The 19,107-nt window shown below is 58.5% G+C and overlaps 1 protein-coding gene across 3 annotated transcripts; it reads left to right on the forward strand.

Annotated features, from left to right (window-relative positions):
- The first annotated feature begins 692 nt into the window (after positions 1-692).
- Positions 693-17,233, forward strand: FHOD1 (formin homology 2 domain containing 1). 3 transcript variants are annotated; one of them, XM_064387194.1, is made up of 22 exons: positions 829-1,270; positions 7,209-7,315; positions 7,441-7,505; positions 8,838-8,905; positions 8,996-9,101; positions 9,444-9,538; positions 9,951-10,062; positions 10,155-10,249; positions 10,338-10,481; positions 10,600-10,814; positions 10,963-11,073; positions 12,547-12,713; positions 12,962-13,851; positions 14,101-14,253; positions 14,395-14,577; positions 14,830-14,949; positions 15,102-15,263; positions 15,363-15,553; positions 15,625-15,817; positions 15,897-16,050; positions 16,136-16,312; positions 16,816-17,233. In XM_064387194.1, the coding sequence occupies exons 1-22, from the start codon at positions 941-943 to the stop codon at positions 16,896-16,898; spliced, it is 3,921 nt and encodes a 1,306-aa protein (XP_064243264.1). In that variant the 5' UTR covers positions 829-940; the 3' UTR covers positions 16,899-17,233. The 3 variants fall into 3 exon arrangements, with proteins under 3 accessions (XP_064243263.1, XP_064243264.1, XP_064243262.1); XM_064387192.1 differs by lacking the exon at positions 16,816-17,233 and having other exon boundaries at positions 16,136-16,699; XM_064387193.1 differs by lacking the exons at positions 7,209-7,315; positions 7,441-7,505; positions 16,816-17,233 and having other exon boundaries at positions 693-1,270; positions 16,136-16,699.
- The last annotated feature ends 1,874 nt before the right edge of the window (positions 17,234-19,107 follow it).

The raw sequence follows: 19,107 nt of genomic DNA on the forward strand, positions 1-19,107 counted from the left end.
CCCCTGAGGCTCCCAATCCAGGAGATCCATGTCCTGGGTGGGCAGCAAGCCATGCCCAAGCAGCCCAGAGGGATGGAATGCTGGGCAGGGGGCAAGAAGGGGTGCTGGCAGAGTGCTCCATGCAGAGCCACCTCTGGCGTGTGTCCACATGTCCCTGGAGGACAGGACAGGACACCTTAGCCAGAGCAAGACCTCTGGCTGGTAGTGCCACCTCAGGCTGGCACTCTCAGGTGCTGAGTGCCAGCCTGAGCCCTCTGGCCAGGTAGGAATGGGCCATCAGACACTTCCCTGGGAGCCCTGGTGGCATCACCTTTTCTCATCTCTCTGCCTGGGTACAAATGTGCTACAGATGTTTGCCAGCAGAAGCCGGAGGCTGGGGAACGCAGGCTGGAGGCAGGAGCAAGGGGAAAGCTCCCTGCCCACCACTCCACCACATCTGATCATTGTCATTGTCCAGGTAACCTGTCAAAAAGAAAGTAAAAATGGCTTTTACACAGGCTTTGCTTTGCAGTTTAAGCTCAGTATGCCCCAATTCTAGTGTGGCATCACAACACCCCTGGATCCAGGAAGCTCAACCTGTGCTGCTTCCCCCCTGCCCAGGATGGGGAGATTGAGCCCAGCTGCCCATCCGAGCTCCAGTTCACCTGGGGTGAGCCGACCCACCTGGTCCCGTGGAGCATCCTGGAACCTCAGGGGGCCTGGAGCGTCCTGGAGCATCCCAGTGGTGCCCCACAGGGCCTGGAGCACCCCTGACGCCAGAGCAGCCTGGGGTCTGGAGATCCTCCATACTGGATGGAGCCCCCCAGAGCTTGGAGCATCCATCCCGGAGCACCCCTGACGGCAGAGCATTCCAGCAGAGCCCCCAGAACCCGGAGCATCCATCCTGGAGCACCCCTGACGGCAGAGCCTTCCAGCGGAGCCCCCAGAACATCCATCCTGGATGCGCCCGCGGGAGGGCGCGCCGAGCCCCGAGCCCGGCGCGGCCTCTCCCGGGACGGGGAGGGCGGAGGGGCCGGGCCGAGCCGAGCCGAGCCGTGCCCGCCCCGGGCGCGGTGTCGCACGGGGCCGCGGCGGCGGCGGGGCCATGGCGGTGGTGGAGGCGGCGGAGGCGACGGTGCCATGCCGGGTGCAGTACCTGGAGGACGGGGATCCCTTCGCCTTCGGCAGCTTCCCGGAGCCCCGGCGAGCCCCGGTTTACGCCGTGGAGGAGGCGCTGGCGCTGGGCGCGCAGCTGCCCGCGCTGCACCGCCTGGTCGGGGCCCCGCTGCCGGTGAGCAGGACGGGACAGCGGGGAAAGCACCGTGCGGGGACGGGGTGGGCATGGCTGGCTAGAGGGGACCGGGGGGCGAGGGGTCGGACGGGCTGTCCCCGGCAGCGCTGCCGGTGTGAGTCACGGCGGGATTTGTGAGCCCCTGCGGGAGATGCCAGCCTCGGCCGCCCCGAATGAGTCGGCGGGGGAAGAGGATGTGCTCAGAGCAGGAACCCTGGACGGGGGAAGAAGGATGAGGGCAGGCGTCTGTCCCCGCGTGGTCGGGGCTGAGGCGGGCAGCGTGCTCCCCAGCGGCCTCGCACTCCCACGCCGGCAGCCCCGAGCGGGGCACACCGGCCCCGCCTGGGACCCTTCGGTGTGCCGCCCTGCCGCGGCACCGGGAGCCTGGGGAGGTGATGGTGGGGACGGAGAGCCACCAGCCCCTCATGCCACCGGCCCGGCAGCAGCTTTGTCACCGGAGAGCTGTACGGAAATGCATGCTGAGCAATTTCCTTCAGCTGGGAGGAAGGCAGGAGGCCGAATGTGAAGCGAGGCACCGTGTCTTGTTTGTGTGTCCTCAAGTGTGGCTCGGGCTGGGAAGTGGAGGAGACAGGGGAGACAGGGCACCTTCCCTACATCTCCTGTGGGCGTGATGCTTTCGGAGCATCCTTCTGAGGACGGGGACAGGCTTGTTGTCTTCCTCAGGAACGCGGGACCCAGCAGAGCTTGGCAATAGCTGAGCATCTCTGTCTTGCAGCTGTACAGGAGTGCAGGGCAGGGAGGCAGGAGCCCCGGCTCGCTGGGGGAGCTCCGCTCAGAGCCGGAGCGGAGAGATGGAGCAGCAGGAGGGGGAAATTCAGCTCGATGTGCCTGACACTGAGCTGGCTGGTCTTCCAGGGGAGAGGGGATCACTTTGAGACATTTGCCTGCACCCAAAAAACTCCTCCCGTTATTCCCCTTTTCATTTTTCTTGGAGCAAAGAAGCAGCGTCTCATGTCGTCGCCGTCATGGGATTTTTAGGCGGTGACTAAAGGGAGTTTGTTTGGGAACAAACAGCCTGGAGACATGACGAATGGAGCAAACTCAAATTTCAGGCGTGTGCTGTGCTCCCTGGGCAGGAGCTGGCTGTAACGGGATCGCCAGCCCGGAGTGCTGCCATGGAGGCACGGGGCAGTGGGAGGGGGAGGGAGACTGGACACTGCGTTCCCGAGGGAGGGAGCCTTGCAAGGAGGTCCTGTGCCCAGCAAAAGTGTGCTGATCCTGGGATTTCAGGCTCTGTTCTGTACCTAATCCAAGCTCTGGATATTTTGTTTCCTGTAGTTTCCCTGTATCATCCCATGACCCTTGATGAGATCACATCAAGGATCCTGTTGTGGGTTTATAAACCAGATTTCTGGATTATATAGGTTATAAACCATGCTGCCTTTACCACACAGCACTCTCTGAGGCAGCAAGGGCTGCAGAATGTCCCACCTGACAAGCTGGGGTGCTGGCTGGGGTTTGCATGAGCAAATGTGTCCATTGGGAGCCTCCCACACTGGGATTTGCAGCCTGTGGAGTGAGGTCAGTGTCCCAGGCCACCCAGCTCAGTCGAAATTCAGAGCTGGCACCCTTGCACCATGCAGATGTCGTTCCCCTGGCATGACCAGCCAAAGCCTCCCCTGGTGCCTCTTGTGCCAGGTAGCACTCAGCTCCATTAGTCACCGCCCTAAAATTAGTAAATGAACAGTCAGATTTTTCCCAAAGAACTGACTGTAAAAAAACTCAACTGGGAATGCCTGGTGCCAGGTTTGCCCTGCTGGGCAGCATGCCTGGACCTGCAGAGCATGGGAAGAGGATGCAGCAGCAAGGAGGGAGCTGGGCTGGGGTACCCTCATCGCTGGAGGAAGATTGAGCCGCAGGCACCCAGGGGATGAGCTGCCATGGGACAGCAGCTGAGCCCTACCCAGCCAAGCAGCTCCCTGTGCTGAGAACAGCTTAGAGATGATGAGCAAGAGGTTTCTGGTGCAAGCATCACTGCCTTGAATAGCCTGTGCTGCCCCATGACACCCTTGGTTCTTCCTCTCCCTGAACACGACCTGTCACTGATGACTTTTTCATGCTCTCCGGGAAGTGTGTTTGTGCTTGGAAATACCTTCCTGCTTTGTTTGCTGCTGCTGCATTGTTTGCCTCCAGGCTGATACTATCTTCTCAGCTTTCCAGCATTTTTCTAGTACCCTTGGGTGATGCTTGGGCAGGGCGTGGCCTCTGCAGGCAGGTTTTGACAGGGCAGGTTTTTTTGGCTGTCCTTTAAGTCCCCAAATGCCCCTGCGGCTCCCTTGAGCACTATCTCACCTCTGAATCTGGGGATTTTTCCAAACAATTGCAAAACCCATCAGGCTAGAGCTTTGCATTCTCCTTCCTCCCCCGGAAATCTGGGAAGAGCAAACAGTTCGCTGGCCTCAGTGCCATAAACTTGCTGAGAGCTCTTGCACTCAACAGACGTGCTGGTGGGGCAATCTCTGTGTGTGAAGTGAGCAATCCCCATCCCACGGCCCTGTTGCCCTCTGTTTCCTAACAGGATTGAGGAGGGCTTTGGTGAGGGTCTTTGCCCCACTTCACCCCTGGATGGCACAAAAGCAGTGAGGAGGGGTCGTCAGCAGCCCCCAGCACTCCCCAGCTCCCAGCACCATCCTTGCATGGATCCCTGGAAGGGAGCTGCAGCCAGGCATTCGTGCCATGGCTTTTCCAGGACACCAACTGCTGCCTGGACTGGGCTCCTCCCACTGCCACAGGTCTGTTGATGAGAAATAAGAGATCTGTTAATGAGCAATGAGCCCAGCTGGAGGAGCTTCCAGAGGAAAGCAAGTTTGCACTTCTGGGCCGACTCTGGGTGACCTCCAGAGATCCCTCCTGGCCTGGGTATTATTTCCTGCCCCCATGATAGGGCAGTGGCAGTGTTCTCATCCACTTGCTGCCATCCATCATGCAGGAGTGGACAAGCACCTGGGTGACACCTCTCTTAACCCTGCAACTAAATTGTGGTGAATGTGCTTGGCTGGCGTTGGGGTTGGGGTGGATCCTGGGGCTGGTGGAACTCTATAAACCATCAGCCCCTGTGTGTTTTAGGAGGAAGAGCAGCAGCTGGTGATACCAATGCTTTCTGACCTGTCGGTGCCTTGTGTTTAACTGCTGCCTACTATATTTAAATAATATATTTTTCCTGTAATTTTCCCACAGCCTTTCTAGAAAAGCTGTAGCAATGTTGAGAAATTGTGGTTACTGCAAAAAGAAAGTGTTAGAAAGGGGGTAAAAGTGTTTCCTTTGCTGCAGATAAAAAGGATATTCACTGCCTGGTCTTGGAGTGTGTGGGGATGCTGTGATAGGGGTGAGCAGGAAAATGTGGTGCTGTGGTGGGTGGTGTGAGCTCGTCTGTGCATGGACGATGTCTCCATACTGGAGGTGAGGAGGTTTCCATCACACCCCCATTGAATCCTGGAATGGTTTGGGGTTGAAGGGACCTTAAAGGGATCATCTTGTTCCACCCCACTGCCATAGGCAGGAACACCTTCCATTAGACCTCTTGTTCCAAGTCCCATCCAACCTGCCCCTGAACACTTCCAGGGATGGGGCATTCAACACAGACAGAAACCTTTTCCAGGTCATGGATCCTTGTTCCACATCAGGGCTGGCACCAGCATCATGTCCTCAGCAAGAACCTCCCCGTGAATGGCTGAAGGACATCCGTCCTGCTGCAGGGTGGCTGGGACTCCCAGGAGCCACGGGCTGCATGTGTGAGCGTGGGACACTCTCCTCTCCCAGCTCTGCTTTGCCCTCAAGTCCCCACTGCCCTCAAAGTCTGGCTCATTTTGTAATGGTTTACCAGGCAGGAGACAGATGAAGCTGTCAGTAACCTGTGACCCCAACTTGCTGCCCCCAGCACCATGACACAGATCCCAGATTGATCCTACAGGGTGTAAACCCCTTGTCTGAATAACCCCTGGCCCTGGGGCAGTTGCTGCTCCCTGGTGTGGAAGTGCTGCCCAGGATTTTTGGCAGGGCCACAGGAATCTGGGATAGCCTCTCTCCATCCCCAGGGAGGCCACAGCCAAGCCAGAGCCCAATGCTTGGAGCATCCCTAGTGGGAAACGTTGCCAAGCTCACACAGGAAACACGCGGGGTCAGGTCCCAGGGGCTTGGCCTCCCCCTGCCAGCTGGGACATGTCACCAGCCCCAGAGGAGCTGGGGATGCTCACTCTGGCTTGCTGGGGCTGTGGCAGCCCAGAGAAGGCAAGGCTTTTGGACTGGGGTGATTTGCTCTTTGCTGACTTAGAGTGCCTGGGTGCATGCAGGGATGCCTGAGGGGATGCCCAGGAGGCTGGCAGAGGTGCCAGTGGGGATGCAGGGGTGGCCAGGAGGATACAGAGATGTCTGAGAGGATGCCCAGGAGTATGCAGGAATTGGCTGGGCGGATGCAGGGATGTTCAGGTTGATGCAGGGATGCAGGACAGCCTGCCCCAGTGGAGGAATTGAAGCATTCAATTCCTGTGGGGTCAGTGTTAGGGACTCACGCTCTGAAGGCAGAGCTGGCAGCCAGCAGTACCTGCCCAGTGCCAGCAGCCTGTGTTTGCTGCACATTGCCATGGCTGCTGGCATGGCCAGCGACCACAGGAGGTGGAGCAGGACACGTCAACGTCCAACCCAACAACAGTGCCCTGCCAAATTGCCCATGTTATACTTCAGTGCATGTGTCATTTGACTTTACCCTCTGGTATTAATGTCACACTCGCAGAGAATTCATATGTGTGAGCTCATGCACAGTGCTGGATGCAAGGAGGTGGGAATGTCATGGAAAGGAGTCCCAGTGAGATGCAGGAGCCATACCCAGTGCTGCTGTGGGATTTCCAGAGCCCACTGGGGAAAGGCATTGATGGGAAAGGCAAAGAAGCTGTGACTGTTCCCATCTGAGCTCTTCAGCCACACGACTGTGCTTGGAGCTTTTGCAATGTGGTGCTGAAGTTGAGGTGGGGTTTTAGATGGCTGATCTAAAACCACTTCTCTCCCCTATTGCTGCTTGCTCTTGTTTGCACCATGAGCAGCTTTAATAATGGGGTTTTATCCCCAGTCCTCAGTTCCTGCCGTGCAGACTGCTCCTCCTAGATGGGTTGAGCAGGGAGAGGGTGGGGCAGGGGAGTTGCAAGTGCTTTAGGAACAGATCCAGATGTGCAGGGGAGGCAGGGTGCTGGCACTGCCCTCCCTCTGCTCGTGCCTCGAGGGTGAATTGCCGTGTCCCAGACCTGCTGGGGTGCTGTGGGGTGCTGCTGGCTCCAGGGTACCTTAAGGGCTTTGTGGGTCCATGTCCACTGGCTGTGCACCATGGGTGCTGTGCATGGACTTTCTGGGAAGGTGCCCCTTGCCCCAGCCTTGTCTCAGGGCTGTGCTTATCCAAATTCTGATGGAAGATCCCACGTGGCTCTGGGCTGAGTCAGAGGGTGTGTCAGCCAGGGCACATCCCAGGGATTTGCACTGCTTTGGGGGGTCCCTGGCTGGGCTGGGTGCCTGACAGTTCCCTCAGACCCAGTCCCTGCAGGCGGGGGTAATTTGCCAGCCCTGGGAGGAGACAGATCCTGCCCCAGAGTCCCTGCTGAGTAAGGGGAGCCCCAGGGAGCCAATCAGCCTCTTGCCATGGCTCCCACCCAGGGATTGCCAAGGAGCTCAGTGTTGGCAGGACCGCCCTCACTCAGCCTTTTCCAGCCTGGGGCTCCATGTTTCTCCACAATCAGCACCAGGCTGAGGCAGAAGGTGCTGGGGCATCTCCCTGCAGAGCCAGTGACTGGGGACAGGTGGGACGTGCCACCCCACTCCAGGATGTGTCTGCCAGCTGAGTTTGGTGTGGGTGGGAGGGTGACCTGGGAATGCTCTGGGAACCCTTAGGGCTGTGGTGGGCGTGGGCACTCAGCCTTGCTGTCTGCATCCCCAGCTGGAGGACTGCACGCTGCAGGTCTCACCCTCTGGACACTACCTGGACCTTGACTTATCCCTGCTGGAACAGAAGGATGATCTGGAGGGTTTCTATGAGGAGGTCAGGTAGGGCACATGGGGCACCTGAGCCCTGTGGGGACACAGGGACTGCACATGTGTGTGTACACCATGGGCAGGGAGCCAGGGGTGATCCCACTGCAGGCACTCACAGCACATTTTCCCCACCTCAGGAAGGGGAGGCGGCCGACCCTGATCCTGCGCACGCAGCTCTCCGTCCGAGTCCACGCCATCATCGGTGAGTGGGGGCTGCTCCCTGCTCCAGCCTGCTCCAGCAGCTCCACTGCCCTGCGTGGGGGAGGCCTGGCCTCTGCACTGAGTTTTGGCCGGGGATTTTGTGATGGAGAGGGCTGCTTCCACCCCGTAACCCCTCCCAGAGGTCAGGGGACGTGGTCCTCGTGGGGTACCCACTGGGTTAATCCCCTCCATCCTCAGAAATCAGGACTTTTTCCTCTTGGGCTGGGAGCCCACCACCCACTGCAGTTATTCTGGGTCATTCAGGCAAGCTCTAAATATAGCTGTGAAGACATAAACAAAGGGCTCTTGCGCAGCAAAAGTGCTGCCATGGTTCAGGCAGCCTGCTCTGAGGTCCTGCAAAATATTCAGGAGTCTTGAGCCTTTTTATGTCTTTGGCAGGGGGAAAACAAGCACTGAGCAGAGTGATGCCAGATGGGCATGAGCTGACTGTGCAGGGCTGCAGCTGAACCTTGCAGGAAGGGGCAGGAAGCCCAGGGTCAGGGTCATGGTCATGCTCTTTGCCAGCAGTTCCCAGGCTCTATCTGAACCCTGAGCTCTTCTGCTTTTCCTCCCAACAGCTCTGTCTTCCCTCTCAGCTCTCTGACAAGCTGATAAGCAAGTGGAGGAGGCTGTTGGGACACTGTGTTTTACAGGGCTTGTCTGGAGGACTACTTGGACATCTTGTTTTTGGCTTGTTGCAGCTCTAAGCCTGACCCAAATAAGTTGGGATATGTGGCTAACTCAGTTTTTGCATGTGGGAAGTGCTGGCTCCCAATGGCTTTGGTGTCTTGGTGGGGCCTTCCAGCTTCCCAATGCCCTGGCTGCTCCACGCTGGCTCCTGCCTGGAGGCACCAACACCATAAGTACATAATCTCCAGCCCAGTGACAGTCCTGTCCCTGAGCAACCTGTGTCACACTACTGGCCTTCCTATCCCCATGCTGTGTTTTTTTCCCAAGACCCGGGGCTGCTGGGAACTCTGGAACCATGGCATGGCTGTGCCCAGGGAGGGATGGCTAAAAGTAGCTCAACCTCTTGCCTGTGTTCCTGTTTAGGTTCTGCACAGGAAACCAGAGGGGATATTTGTGTCATTGCTGGTCAGAAAAAGAGGACAAAAAAAAAGGAAATAGGAAAGTGGGAGGGCTGAAATATGTAGTTGTGGTACAGCAGCTGCTTCCAGCCAGTGTGTCCCACAGCCAGGGCAATGCCAGGGTGATGGCACAGAGATCAGGATCAGGGTAAGTCAGGGTGAGGGGCTTTCCCAGGAAGCTGGGAGCATTTGGGAGCGCCAGTTAGCAGTGAGCCACTCACACCACATCTCTCCTTTCCTCCCAGAGAAGCTGTACAACTCGCAGGGGCCCGAGCTGCGGAGGTCCCTCTTCTCCCTGAAGCAGCTCTTCCAGGTGAGGTGCTGCTGGTGTGGTGGGGACAGGGGCACCCCAGGGCTGGCTGCCCACCCCACACTGTGGTAACACTTGGCCTTCTCCCCACAGGAGGACAAGGACCTGGTGCCAGAGTTCGTGAACCTGGAGGGGTTGACGTGCCTGATCAAAGTGGGGACAGAGGCTGACCAGAACTACCAGAATTACATCCTCCGGGGTTGGTATTTGGGCACAGGGCACCTCTGGAGCAGGCTGCCTAAAGAAGCTGTGGATGCCCCATCCCTGGAAGTGTTCAAGGCCAGATTGAATGGGTCTTTTATGCAACCTGGTCTAATGGAAGGTGTTTAAGGTCCTTTCCAACCCAAAGCATTCTAGGATTCTATGCTTGTCCCCAGGGAGGAAGGCAGGCACTCAGGGGAGGCGAGCCAGAAAGTCTGCCAGGGCTACTCTGCCTTCCCAGCAGCCAGACATTGTCCTTCCTGCAGTGATGCTGTGCAGGGATGGTAATTCCCAACCCCTGCCTGCTGCACCATCAGCCTGGCCACTCTCTGCCTTGCAGCCTTGAGCCAGATCATGCTCTTCGTGGATGGAATGCAAGGTGTCATCAACCACAACGAGACTGTCCAGTGGCTGTACACACTGTCAGGAAGCCCAGTGAGTGCCTGTTGCTCTTGGGGGGCTGCCTATGCCCTCCACTGCATCTCCTTCCCTGTTTGTGGCTGTCCCCTTGAACTGTCCCTCAGAGGATGTACTTCACTCTCTGCCTCTGGGCTTGGTACCCTGCTACCTTTGCTTGTGTTGGGTCCTGCTCCCAGCCTTCTGGAAGTCACCCAGACCTCCCTAACCTCATGTGACCACATTCCCAGGCACAGAGCTTGAGTAAGACACTCCTGCTCCAGGTCCCTTCCCAGTGCCTCTTGGCCATCGGCCTCCCAGCTGCAGGTCCCTGGCCCCATGGCAAAGCTCCCAGTCCTGGGGCATGGGCACAGCCACCCCACAGTGCCCCAGCAGCACGCTGGCAGGCCCCTGTCACTGCTGCTGTCCCAGCTGCCATCCCTTGTCCCAGTTTCGCCTGGTGGTGAAGACGGCACTGAAGCTGCTCCTGGTGTTTGTGGAGTACACGGAGCCCAACGCCTTGCTGCTCATCCGCGCCGTCAATGCCGTGGACCAGGCGAGAGGTGAGTGCAGCTCCAGCCTCCTGCCAGGTCCCTGCTGGGGCACAGTGTCCCCTCCCAGCCTGCATGTCACCTGTTCATGCCTCTTTTCCCAGGTGCCTGTCCGTGGTCCAACTTAATGGCCATCCTGGAGCAGCGCAACGGGGCTGACACGGAGCTGCTGGTGTTCACCATGACACTGATCAACAAGGTCTGTGGGGGTGTCCCCGTGGTGCCACACTGCTGGGGCTCAGTGTGGGGCACCCCAGTGCCAGCAGCATCCCTCTGGTTCTGCCCAGACGCTGGCAGCCCTCCCAGACCAGGACACCTTCTACGACGTGACCGACTGCCTGGAGCAGCAGGGCATGGAGCAGGTGGTGCAGCAGTACCTGGGCAGCAAGGGCACCGACCTTGACTTGAAGCAGCAGTTCACACTCTACGAGGTGAGCAGGGCTCCAGCAGGATCTGGCCATGTGCCACCTGCCTCCAGCAGGGAGGGTGAGTGCGTGGGGTGGCAGGGATGCTGCTGTGCCCGGTGCCATGCCCCTGGTCCCTCCACAGAGTGCTCTCAAGCTGGAGGATGATGCGGAAGAGCCACCCTCAGGGGGACGCAAAGAGCGGAGGAGGACAGAAGAGGGCCGGCGTGGGTGGCGATCCCAGGGTGGCTCCCAGGATCCCAGTGCCGATGCCCAGCCACTGCTGGGGTCTCCTGGCACTCCAAAGGAGCCCCCAGCTGAGGACATCCTGCCTGTCCCTGCACCAAGCAGCCCAGCAGAGTGAGTGCAGGAGGAGGTTCTGTGGTGGGATGCTCCTGAGATGGTGAAGACACCAAGATGCTGCATAAGCAGCACTTGGATCCTTTGCTGCTGCCAGGCTGGAGAGCAGTCCTGTGGGACCTGCTCTCAGTCTCTGTCTCTCTTCCAGACCCTGTCCCACCAGTATCTACAACAGCACGTCCAGCGTGCGGCTGGCCCTGGCCTCCCCCCCGGCTGAGAAGGAGCAGCCCCCGGGCCCAGGAGAGCGCAGCGTCTACAAGTAAGGAGCCAGGAGGGGCTGGGGGCATGGAGGTCCCCCAGGGCAGCAGGGTGGGCTCCCAGGAGCACAAGGTGTGTCCGTCCCAGGGCACACTCTGCCTTTCCCCTTGAGGAAACAGTCTGGGAGGGCACTGGAGCTGGAGGGATGTATGAGGGGGCAGCAGGTATCAAAGGGTCCAGCCAGGGGCTCCAAGGCATCCTTTGGGCATACACAGCTCTGCTCCAGCTCCTCCTCATTCTCCTCTCTGCCCGCGCTTGTCCTCTCCTCTGCCCACTCTTTCTGTCTTTCCTTTTGCAGGCTGCACCAAACTGCCCCTGTCTGGTAAGTGCCTGGCTCTGCATGTGTGTGCTCCCTGCCAGCATGATCATAGAATCATAGGATCCTGCAATAGTTTGGGTTGAAAGGGATCTTAAAAATCATCTAGTTCCAATCTTTCCACATGACCAGGTTGCTCTAAGCATCCAGCCTGGTCTTACAGGGACGGGGCATCCACAGCTTCTCTGGGCAACCCATGCCAGTGTCTCACCACCCTCACAGTGAAGAATTTCTTCCTAACATCAAATTTAAACCTAATCTCTTTCAGCTTAATGGCCTATTAATTCTCCCTTGCCCTATCCTATGATGCTCTGGGGGAGCAGTCACTTGCACTCACCTTGCTGCCCCCATCCCTTGCCTCTCCCCTTCAAGTCCTACCTTGGGACCCCAACCCACTCCCCCATCACCCCACAGGATGTGGCACCCTGTGATCCCTGCTTTGGGGTGAGGTGTCCTTGCTGGGGGTGGCACAGCCTGCTCCAGGTGATGGACAATGTCCCATCTCTCCAGCACCTGATGCCACCTGGTGCCTGGGTCAGAAGGGACTTGCCAGGGCTCTCCTGGCTCCCTGTGAACCCTGGGGCCATGGGGCAAGGGTTCCATGCTGGAGGGCTGCCAGGTGGGTGTGTGCAGGATGCATGAGTCCCAGGGGACTGCTGGCAGTGGGGGCTAACCCCTGTTTTCCCTCAGGCGGGAGGATGCCCCCTCCTTGCATGGGGACAAGCCTATTTTGAAGAAGTTTGAGTAAGTAGAGGCATGCGTGTGTCTCCAGGCATGCACTTCCTTGGACTGGTACCCGGCTGGAGGTATCTGGGCTCTAGCCACACAGGGCATGAGGAGCAGGAGCATGCCCTCAAGTCTCTGCCTTGGTGCCTTCCTGGGTTTTGCAGCTTTTGGATGAGGGTTGCAGTGAGCACCAGGTCTGTTAGGACCAGCTGGTGACAGCAGCACCCTGTTGGCACAGCCGTGGGGCCATCACCTCTCTCTGCAGGGCTCAGAGGACGTTGAATCCTTGGTGTCCCTGATGTGGTGTGGCCAGTGCAGGGGATTTCTGTGCTGTGGGACTGGCTGTGCAGTGTGGCATGGCGTGGTTTGCTGGTTGTCCCTATTATCCCCATCCCTGATTTGCTTTTGGCCAACATCCACCCCATCTTGCAGAGCTCGCTTTTTGGAGAACCTGGCTGCAGCCCAGAAGGAGAAGATCTCTTCCATGGCCAAGGGACGGCTCGATGTCCTCAGTGACACTACACTGGAGCATCCTACTGCTCTTGCATGGGAAAGAGACCACGGCACCTCTGATTCCGGGATGGAGCCATCCAGCATAAGTAGGTGCTGCCAGGGTGTGTGTTCCCAGCTCATCTGGGTCCCTGGGGTGGGGACTAGTGGCCCCTCAGTCACCATCCCATGCCTGCATCTGTGACACACAGAGCCTCAAGGAGCTGGTGGTACCTCCTTGCTCAAAATGCCGGCATCTGAGCACACCCCACTGCAGAGCAGGGCTCCAGCTCTACATTGAGCCCAGCATCACCTGCCCCCTCCAAGATTGTCCCAGCTTCTCCCTCTCTCCCTGCAGGGTCTCGTTTGGCTCGATCTGACATCACTGACTCCTGCAGCACCATCTCCTCTGACACCAAGTTTATGCTGGACATGCTCTATGCCAAGGGCCCCTCGGAGCCAGGGAGGGAGAAGGTGCTCCATGAAACACCTTTATCCCCCAGGATCCAGGGTGAGGCAGAGATGGACACCAAGGGAAGTAGCAGCCAGGAGCAGGAGAGTGCCCGGCTCCGTGGCAGGGCTCCGGATGGGCCAGTAGCCAGTGCCCATGCCAAGCTGGTCCGTGCCATGTCCAGCATAGATGATGAGACCCACACACAGAAGCTGGAGAACACCGGGATGATGCCCATCAAAAAGGACACGGAGCTGACATGGGAGCGCCTGGAGACCATCCCCGTGCAGCTGAAGATCAAGGATATGGACTTTACTGATTTGGGGGAAGAAGAAGATTTTGACATCCTGGACACAGGGCCAATGACCAACGGGTCTTTTCCTGGCATTGAAGCAATGAGTGCTGGAACATTCATGGCTCCCCCTCCACCTCCTGCCCTCCCTGGCTGCCCACCACCACCACCTCCACCTCCTGCCTTCCCTGGTTGCCCACCACCACCTCCTCCACCTCCTGCCCTCCCTGGCTGCCCACCACCACCTCCTCCACCTCCTGCAATCCCTGGTTGCCCACCCCCACCAGGGCTGCCAGGTCCCTCAACAACAGACGGCCCCTCCCAGGCCAAGAAGAAGAGGACAGTGAAGCTCTTCTGGAAGGAGCTGAAGCAGCTGGATGGCACTGTGGGGCCTGGCAGGTTCGGCCAGGGGACACTTTGGGCATCCCTGCAGAATGTCGAGATCAATACTGCAAAACTGGAGCATCTCTTTGAGTCACGGTCAAAAGAAGCGCCAACGTCAAAGGTACCAGTGGGCACCCATTGGGAATTGAGGGGTGGGAGGAAGGCTGTGGGTTCCTGTGGGGACCCTGTTACCCCTACCCTATGTCAAGGATGGGCACCAGAAGCCTGGAGGCTCAGTGGGGATGATTATGGGCAGTGCACAGATTTGGTTTGGCTCACTGCCTGGTCTTTGTTTGGTTCCCCGTGTTCACAAGTTCATGAAGGTGAGCCCTTTGCCTGGCTGGCCCCACCCATCCTGTCCTCTTTGCAGAAAGCCATTGATGGGAAGAAGGTGGTGGTGGTGTTGGACCCCAAGAGGAGCAACGCCATCAACATTGGCCTCACTGTGCTGCCACCTGTCCATATAATCAAGACAGCTGTGCTCAACTTTGATGAATTTGCAGTCAGTAAGGAAGGGATTGAGGTGAGCACAAGAGAAGCAGGCTCAGCTCCTCTGAGGTCCTCAACAGGTCATTTTTCCAGGCTAGGAGACATCCATGCCACGATGCCTGGGCTGACACATCCTTCGTATGGAGTCTGACATATCCCTCTTTCCCTGCTCCAGAAAATCCTAACCATGGTCCCAACTGAGGAGGAAAAACAAAAGATCCAGGAGGCCCAGTTGGCCAATCCTGATGTGCCTTTGGGCTCTGCAGAGCAGTTCCTGCTGTCCCTGTCTTCCATCAGTGACCTCACGGCCAGGCTTCAGCTCTGGGCCTTCAAGCTGGACTATGAGAGCCTGGAGCAGGTACAGGGCCATGTACCCCATCTCCCCTCTGCCCTCCCACTGCTGACACCACAGCAGTGCTAAGCACTGAGCCAATAATGTTTCTGGTGAGGACCAGTCATATCCAAACATGGGAGGTGGGGATGGGCTGCAGATCCCCAAGGCAAGCATGGGCTTTGGTTGATCAGGAGGTGGTTGTCCTCATGGGTGAATGCTGAAGCTCCCAAGGGAGAGAGTGACCAAGGGATCTCACCTGCTTCTCCCCTCACCCAGGAGATCGCAGAGCCGCTCTTTGATCTGAAGGTAGGCATGGAGCAGCTGGCCAGAAATCACACATTCAAGTGCATCTTGGCCACGCTGCTGGCCACGGGCAACTTCTTGAATGGATCCCAGGTGAGGAGCAGGGTGAGGACCAGCCATGGTGTGTGGGCACCCAGAAGGGTCTCTGGGGAGCTGGGAGGTGCTGGTGGGGACCCAGTGGGTCTGCAGACTGGAGGTCTGCTGGAGTAGGGATGAGAGTCCCTGCTGAGTCCATTGGGTTTCAGAGCAGAGGCTTTGAGCTCAGCTACCTGGAGAAGGTTTCGGAAGTGAAGGACACAGTGCACCGTCAGTCCCTGCTCTACCATCTCTGCCAGATGGTGGTAGAGAAGTTCCCAGAAACCACTGACCTCTACTCAGAAATTGCATCCATCACCCGCTCCGCCAAGGTGAGGCAAGGCAGGTGATACCCGGGCAGGGGAAGGGTGTGGGTCCTGTGGCTGCCCAGCCACACCAGCATGGCAAGGACTGACACCTCACTCTTCCAGATTGACTTTGAAGAGTTGGCCAACAGCCTGGTGCAGCTGGAGCGGAGGTGCAGGGCCTCCTGGCACAACCTGAAGGTGATTGCCAAGCATGAGACCAAGCCAGTGCTGAAGACCAAGCTGACAGAGTTCCTCAAGGACAGCACCCAGCGCATCATCGTCCTGAAGGTGGTGCACAGGCGTGTCCTCAACAGGTTGGTGGCTGGGGACACAGCAGGAACCTTGCAGTCCTGTTGGTGGCCCTCTGTGACTGATGCTCCCGTAGGTTTCACTCCTTCCTGCTGTACCTGGGGTACCCAGCGGGCGCGGCGCGGGACGTGAAGGTGACGTCCATCTGCAAACTGCTGCGGGAGTTCGCCCTGGAGTACCGCACCTGCTGGGAGCGCGTCCTGCAGCAGCAGAAGAAACGCGCCGCGCACCGCGAGCGCAGCAAGACCCGGGGGCGGCTCATCACCGAGGTGCGGGCACGCTGGGCTGGGCACCACCAGGAGGTGATGCTGCCCACGTCCCCGACACCAGCCTCTCCTCTCATTGCAGACTGAGAAATTCTCTGGCATTGCCGAGACAGTTCTGCCGCCTGCCGTGGTGTCCAGCAGCCCCAAGGAGCAGATGGAAGCGGGTCACGAGAGCATGAAGATTGTGCTGACCTCCCCCACAGATATCCCTTTCCGCCGCAGCCGGGCCAGCCAGGGTAGGAGCAGGATAGTAAAGGAATTCAAGACATGCTCAGATGGCTGGGAACAACTGGTGCCAGCATCCTCACTGTCCCCATGCAGGAACAGGGCATGGCACACCGACCCAGAGCTCTCCAGCCCAGGAGGATGTTCCCAGCTCGCCTGATGATGCTTCAGATGAAATCATGGACCAGCTGGTGAAATCGGTGACACACAATGCCAACCCCAGGCCCTGCCCCAACAAGGAGCGCAGGAGGTCCCGTGGCAACAGGAAGTCCTGTAAGTGCCATCCCTGTGTCCTTATGCCCTGTTCCATCTCTGTTCCACACTCTGTCCCTGTACTCTGTCCCATCTCCACGTCCCTTTCCCATATCTGTGTCCCTGCTCGGATGCTTTTTCCCAGCTCTGTATCCTTGTCCCCTCACCCTTTCCCATCTCTTTGTCTCTGTTGCCATGCCCTGTCCAATCTCTTCCCAGGCTCTGCCCAATCCCCATATTCCCTCTCATCTCTGTCCCTGTCACTATCTTCTGTTCCATCTCCATGTCTCTGTGCTCTGTCCCTATCCCTTGTCCTTTGTGTCCTGTATCACATGCCCTGTCTGGCTCCTTCCCCATGGGCCACCCACGACCTGCCATGCTGACCCCACCAGACAGGATGTACCCTGAGACCAGTCCATGCCACGCACCCCATTACCCTGCCTGAGCAGGCCCCGGTGCGTGGGGACTGGCACCCAGTGCTGCTTGTGCTGGCAGTGCCACGCTCTCTCTCTCTCTTCCCGCAGTGCGGCGGACGCTGAAGAGCGGGCTCAGCGACGACCTGGTGCAGGCGCTGGGCCTGGGCCGGGCGCCTGGCATGGACGTCTGAGGGGCTCTTGCTGCTCCCCACTGCCAGCAGCCCCAGGGCAGGATGTGGTGCCAGCCCCTGCGGTCCCAGGAAAGGCACGCTCTGCACCTTTGGCCTCACCTCACTTTTCGCTGCTGGCCTCCAGCTCCCAGAGGTGCAGGCAGCAGCATGGGAGTGATGCCCCAGAGCTGCTCCATGGCAGCTGGGATGGAGGATGCTCAGCACTTGTGCTTGGAGGCTTGAGGTTCATCTTCTCAACAGTATTAGAAGGGTCAAGGGGCTGGATTCAGACCCCCTCTGGGAGCTGGGTCTGGCCCACGGCCACTGTGGCAATAAAATGTTCTGATATGCTGCCAGCATCTCTTGTTCCTGTACCTGAGAGGCCAGAATGATGTGATACTCCCTCCCTACCCAAGTCAGTATCCCTTCTTGTGCAACCCCAACCCTGCTGCCTGGGGCAAGCACTCAGCCAGCCCTGCAGCTTGTAGGCACCATTGTCCCTCTGGGGACAGCATGATCTCCTCTGTACTGGGACAGCTGGGGGACTTTTCCAGCAGGAGCAAGGACTGCTGCCAGGCTCAAGGCTGCACGCTCAAGGACAGGAGCAGTGGCTCGAACACAAGGCCACAGCACAGTAAAATTGTCTCACACTTCACCTCTCCTTTACAAACCTCTCCTGGGGGCTTTAGCCAGACCCAGACCTGGGTCAGAGGCAGGGTGGTTGTTCCCCTCTAGGAGCAGGTCCAGGGCACAGCAGCCATGTGTCCTCCAGCTGCAAGCCTCAGAAATACCTGTGCTTGGCAAAGACAGGCTGCCTGTTCCTGTAAATGCACCAAGGACAGCATCTGCCTGTCCCCATGGCAGCTGGGAGATGTTCCTGCCACCTCCTGTCCCACTGCAGCTCATGCCATGCCAGACACAGATTAAACCCCACACTGGGTGTGATGCTCCTCACAGCGGGTACCACTTCTCAGCATCCCCCTCTGCCAGTGCTTTGGGCACTCTCACCTGTGGTAGAGGCATTTGGGAATGGTGTCATGTCATCCATCACGACAGCTCCACCTCGGCGCTGCCCTGGCGCTGCCTCCAGCCCTGAATCCCGCACAGCAGGTCTCTGTGGCTTTCAAGGAATGAAGAAAAACTCCACCAGGCAGGCCAGCTTTTTCCTCCTGGCTATCTCTGCCCAGAGTTGTTCCTCTCCCACGAGGTTGGACATGCCAGCCTGCCCCGGTTTGCAGTGTCTGAGGTTTTCCTGAGTGGCCTTGAAAGCAGCAAGATGCCACACTGAGAGCTGCAGGTGTCCCAGAAGTGCCTCAAGATACGGTCTGGCTTTCCTGCCCTCTGGGTGCATGACTTGGGGCTGCAAAGAGAGGACAAAGAGGTTATGATAGACAACAATGAGCACAGGAGGAAGGAGAAGGGGCTGAGGAAGCATCTTCTTGGCCCCCTGCACCTACTCCAGGTACCTAAAATGACATTGCACATGTGACAGCCCCACAATTGTTACTCCTGAGGGCTTGCTGGGGAAAACTGAGGCAGGGTGCAGGGGAACGTGTTTGGGTTTTTCCACCCTTTTTTTTTTCAGCCTTGGTGTTATTTCCAGGATTCCCAGCCTGAGCCTGGACACACGCTGCCCTTGATCGGCGCCTGAAGTGCTTGGCTTGGCCACAGCACAAGTGGTTTATGACAAAAATATGACCAGCAGGGGTGACCCCTGAGAAGGAGAGAGGGTGCTGGAGGCACCTTTCCAAGCTGAGGGGGTTTTGGGGCAGTCAGACGAGGCTTGGTGAGGACCTGGGACAAGTGTGTCCTCAGGCAGCATCAACAGAGATGGGGTTGGGGTGCTGCACCCCCAGTGGACTTCTCGAGGTGGGATGAAGTGACCTTGCCAGGGCCCCCCATGGCACCCAGCACCTCCATTCCTTCCTCCATCTCCATCCCTGCCTCCGTCCCTGCGTGGCTCCTGCCACGAGCTGTGTCGTGCTGCCACGAGGGGGCACGGTGGCCACACGCACGGCGAGGCCACCCCAGAGGACGCTTCCCGTCCCGAAAGGACGCCCCGTGTCCCGCCGTTCTTCACCGACTCTCCCTGGCCATCATTTCGTTGTTGTCCCCTGCGTGGCAGCCGGCGGGGCTGCACCCTGCTCCCCCCACCCGAGACACGGCTGCCTCTTTCATGTCTCCTGCTGAATGACAGCCGCGTCCTTGGTCCTGGCTGTTTGTCTGGCCG

The sequence above is a fragment of the Passer domesticus genome, chromosome 12, assembly GCF_036417665.1.
Source record: "Passer domesticus isolate bPasDom1 chromosome 12, bPasDom1.hap1, whole genome shotgun sequence".
NCBI classification, from domain to species: Eukaryota; Metazoa; Chordata; class Aves; order Passeriformes; family Passeridae; genus Passer; species Passer domesticus.